Raw genomic sequence first — 5,049 nt, 5'->3', positions numbered from 1 at the left:
TAAAATAAAAATACATGTCGTGGTTTAGGCCAGCTGGCAACTAAACTCCATACAGCCACTTGCTCACCATCCCCCACCCCAAGGAGATGGGGAAGAGAATTAAAGGGGAAAAGGGAAAGAGACCCGTGGGTTGAGATGAGAACAATTTAATACTGCTAATAATATATGAATATATATATATGTACAATGATAAATATATAGAAACAAGCGATGAGCAGTGTAACTGCTCACCGCCCCTTGACCAAGGCCCATCCCATCCCAGACTAACGATTCCAAAACAGGTAAGTCTCGACACCACAATCCCGAATCAGCAAAAGGCCCGAAAAAAGAGCAACAGAGAGAGAGAAAGCACTCTGAGAGTCCGAAAGTGAGAGCCCCGGAAGAGCAAAGCCCTTCTTTTTGGCTGACCCTCGTTTTTATACTGGACATGATGCTGCATGATATGGAATACTAATTGGCCAACTTGGCCTTCAATCCTAAATCTAAGTTCAAATCACAAGGGAAGTTGTGGGCCCTCTGTCCCAGCCATGCTCCCCCCTATCCAGTTGTGCTCCTGCACACCGGCAAGAACACGGGAAGCTGAAAAGTCCTTGAGGTCTCAGTGCCAACTGTAAACATTACTGCACTATCAACATTCTTCTCATAACGAGTCTCAGACTAAATCCAGAACACAGAGCTCTTCTAGCTGTTAAAAAGAACTAACTCTGTCCCAGCTGAAACCAGGACAATACATTTTGAGTTTCGTGCATCAGAAATTCAACTGTTACGCACAGGGTACAGGTGGCATTGTTAAAAGCCAGGTACTAAATTTATGCCTGGTCTTGAAACCCCAGGCATCAGCATAATTCTGCATGTAGTTCTGTATCTCAATATTTAAAAACTAAGAGCACATACTTATGACTATTTTTAGTTCTTCAATCTATTTTTAAGCAAATACTCTGTGCATAGACTAATGTTCTTTTTTCACAAAAATCTTATGCTGCCAACCTTGCGTCTAAATAATTCATATGCATTAAAGTTGCTTCATAGAGGTAAAAAAAAGAAGGATTAGCTCCTAATCTGTTTTTCTGAACACAATCATTTCTAAATAGAAAGAAATAGCTGTATTATTTTTTACCAGGTTCCAAAACCCTGTAAATATTTCCTGCAAGCATTTGCTTCAGCACCATGAGCAGACAAAGGGATAAAGGCAGTTCAGGCCAGAGGAGACAAACACCGAGACATGGCTACAAACACACTCGTCATCCCAAAAAGTAGCCGCTTACAGTAAATTGGCTCTGCTAACGAACTTGCTAACTCAGCTAACCCTAACACAGGCTGGGGAGGTGAACTGCACGCAGCATCAGTTCGTGCCCTGAGTAACACCAGGGAAGGTGCTTTTAGTCAGGTGTGGTGAGTGGTTTGGCTCTGTAAGGCGACCTCTCGGTTGTGTGACCTGCTTCTGAAGGCGCTGATGTCCAGAGGAAAGGTCTGTGCTAACTGAAGGTCCCGGTAGCGCCGGTTGGACCCGCCTTGTGTTGTCCCGGAGCTTCATGTCCAAGCACTAGCACAAATGCGCTGGTGCAGAACGTGTTAAATACTCAGGAGTGCATGGCTTGTGTCAAGCCCACCAAGCTCAGCTAAATTTTGTGATGGTAGACTGACTTGAAAAGCAATCTGCAGGAGGAAAAACAGTATTTTCTTGTTTACCAGGGCATAATGATCTGCTGTGCAGGCCAACAGCAATGAGCATTGCACTTAGACTCACAAATAAGAAAGAGACGTTGCAGGCAGAGGTTATCAGTTGCTGCAGAGGATGCAAATATTTTAATACTGCAAACCACTACTAAAGGCAGGTACTTCTCCTTGTTAGTTGTTAGACAATTTAAGAGACACATTTCATTTTTTCTCACAAAACTTTTGGAAGACATGGTGCTTTCAGATGACTTTCTTTTTTAATGTGTGCACTGGGGACTCTACATATTATTAAAAGTGAGATTGCAGTGTCTCTAGTACATCAAAGGACTTAATCAGCAAAGTGCCATAGAGAAGCCGAAGACCTAATGTGGGCTAAATGTAAATTTGAAAAATGGAAACATCTAAATAATTCAAAACAGCTACATCAATTTCTGTGTGGTTTATTTGTCTCCCATCCAGACTCATTTCGAAGGGTTGAGGTTTTTATGAAAAGAAGAAGAAGAAGAAAGAAAAGAGTCACGGTTCTGCTTCAAAGCTGTTTCAAATCAGTTGTTTTTCCCCCATCTTTCCTCTTCAGGTTACGGCGCCTCCTTCAAGTCTAAGTAAAGATCTGGCTGAAGATGGCTGTTGCAAGCGTAGTGAGTACACAGCTACGCTGCTTGTAATCTCCGTTTTTCTTTCCCCTCTCTTTGCCTCCATCAGTTTTCTTCTTCTCTTGAGCCAACAGTGCTGTCCCACCATAGCAGTAACACAAAGCCTTCTTCCTCACCTCTTTCCAGGTTGGGGATTTTGCATTTTGTTACGTATTTGAAGCTGACAAGCCAACAGTGTTTCGAATGATCTGACAGAGATAATGCTCTCACCACCTACTGTTTTAATAACTGAATTCGGCTGGAGGCTGTCAACTGCTATTTTGTAAAAAGTTGGTTACTCAACAGGTCATTTTTATAAGTCTCTGCTGTGCCACACATACAAGCAGTCTGAAACGTGCCATGTTTCGCTGGCAGCCTTTGTGCTTTCCCATCTAAAATGGAATATATTTGGGATCTTCAACTGCGTCTGGTGGAGGGGGCAAATTTATGCTTTACCGAGCCACCTCTCAACACAAATGTGCCTGATGTCCCATTGCAGGTCACCCACCCAGGCAAGACCAGCCTAGATTACTACAGGAATGACAGTGGGATGCTATCCCTGTATGGAAACCTGATGAATGACACCAACTTCACGTGCGACAAGAGGCAGGTCAAGCAGTTCGCTCGAGCCTTCTTGCCAGTGTTTTTCTGGCTCATCTTCTCCGTGGGCACAGTGGGGAACGCCCTGGTTGTGCTCATGTATTGCAAATACCGCTTCAGGAGAAGCATGATGGATCAGTACCTGGTGCACCTAGCCATTGCGGACCTGCTTCTCCTCTTCACCCTCCCCTTCTGGGCCAAGGTTGCCTCTGATGGCTGGATCTTTAAGAACTTCATGTGCAAAGTCGTCAACAGCATGTATAAGATCAACTTCTACAGCTGCAGCTTGTTCCTAACCTGCATCAGCTTTGATAGGTACGTCACTATTGTCCAGGTGACGAAAGTGAAAACTTCTAAGCGAAGGCGGCTCCTGCGCAGCAAACTCATGTGCTTGGCTGTCTGGCTGACGTCCGTGAGCCTGTGTGTCCCAGAAATCATGTACAGCCAAAGCATGCAGGTGGGTGACGTATGGGTTTGCAAAATTACATACCCGCCAAACATCAGTGTGATCTTCAGAGTTACTGTCCTGGCCTTGAAAGTCACAATCGGATTCTTCCTCCCGCTCCTTGTCATGGTTATTTGTTACGCTCTTATCATCAACACCCTCCTGCAAGCCAAAAGATCCCACAAGCAAAAGTCCCTGAAGATCATCGCCATGATCATCACCGCTTTCCTTCTCTCTCAGTTCCCGTACAATATTGTTTTGCTGGTCAAAGCCATCAACACCTTCACCAGGGTGGCATACAGCTGTCAGGCTGCCGACCGGCTGGATGTTGGGCTGCAGGTCACCCAGTGCATCGCCTTCCTCCACAGCTGCCTCAACCCCTTCCTCTACGTCTTTGCTGGGGAGAGGTTCAGGACGGCACTGGGCACAATGGTGCGGAGCAGTGGCTGCTGGCGGAGCAGGGGCCAAGAGCAGTGCTCCTCTGCCTGCGACAGCCAGGAGCACAGCTCAAACTGGTCCTTCGCCATGCTGGGCAGGCGGCAGGTGAGAAGCTCGCTGAACCTCAGCACTCATTTGACTTCATCTGTTATGTCCCCTCCTTGCTAAGTCCTCTTGTAAGTTAGTGCCTCCTCTCTCCCCTCTGGAGGAGGATCGAACTCTTTGGAAACCCTCTGTCTACCCTCAAAGACTGTCTCAGACAAGCAGGGAGGGCTGAGGACTCCTCAGCATCCCATGCTTGCCATGTGGGACGCAGCCTGGGCTTGCTGGCTGAAAGAAAGGGAAACCTTCTGCACAGGGCAGCAAAATGGAGCCGTACTTGTAAGCAGAACTGACAGAGAATAAAAGCTATCTTTGTGACAGCTGTAAACACCTGGCCCATCTGAAGCTCAGACCACAACCTGAAATAATGGGCCTCGCAGGGAGGCGATAAGCCCAGCTACCGCAGCCATGGGGGCAGGTGAAGCAGGATGAACTGCCCGTCCAGTCCATAGGAAGCAGCAGGAGGGGTTCAGCCTTCATTTGCTTTCCAGCCAGCATCTCCTGCAGAGGTGGCCAGGTTCAGGAGCCCTGACTGCACCTACACCAGGTCCCGTCCACTGTACGGGGGAGCAGCCTTTAGCTCCTCCAGGGCTGCTGCAGCAGGCGGACGCTGCTGTCTGTGTCTGTGCAGATGCAAGTCTGTTTTGCTGTGCAGGCAGTTCATGTTGCAAGGGAAAGCCCATCTTTCATGTTCATAAATTGGTCATTACAGAATTAGATCTATCTTTCTCCTGTATTTTGGCCATGCAATGTGAAGTGAAATTGGGTACAGTTTATTTACTACAGCTCCTACTTTTATGCTGGAAACAAATCACACCTCGCAATAAAAATTCAAGGGCATCAGAGATGTGGAGTTGTCTGCCCCAGAGATATTTGCTGTATGGTGCAAAGGCATAGTAAACCAGAACACAGAAACCAAACCCATGGTTCAGCAGACTGCCAGTTATGCACTGATATCTTTGCTGAGAGTGAGAAAATATATTTAGCCTGGGTTCAGTAAGACAGAGAGTAATTAACTGTCAAACCTGACGTTAATGAAATTTGTATTGAAGGCAGTGGTTCCCCAAAGCGATGTGCTGTAACGCACCCCGCAACTTCTGTAGGGCTTTTGGTGTGCCAGTGTTGGTGCCGTGATGGGGCCCGAGGCTGCAGGGC

General features: G+C 46.8%; 1 protein-coding gene across 1 annotated transcript; it reads left to right on the top strand.

Moving 5' to 3' along the window:
- The first annotated feature begins 2,297 nt into the window (after positions 1-2,297).
- CCR9 (C-C motif chemokine receptor 9) lies at positions 2,298-3,972 on the top strand. Its single transcript, XM_009978401.2, is given in 2 exon segments — positions 2,298-2,315; positions 2,809-3,972. Coding segments are annotated over 2 exon segments (1,182 nt in total).
- Positions 3,973-5,049: the final 1,077 nt, after the last annotated feature.

This window comes from Tauraco erythrolophus, chromosome 7 (assembly GCF_009769465.1).
Source record: "Tauraco erythrolophus isolate bTauEry1 chromosome 7, bTauEry1.pri, whole genome shotgun sequence".
NCBI lineage: Eukaryota > Metazoa > Chordata > Aves > Musophagiformes > Musophagidae > Tauraco > Tauraco erythrolophus.
This window is presented reverse-complemented; position numbering and strand designations above follow the sequence as displayed.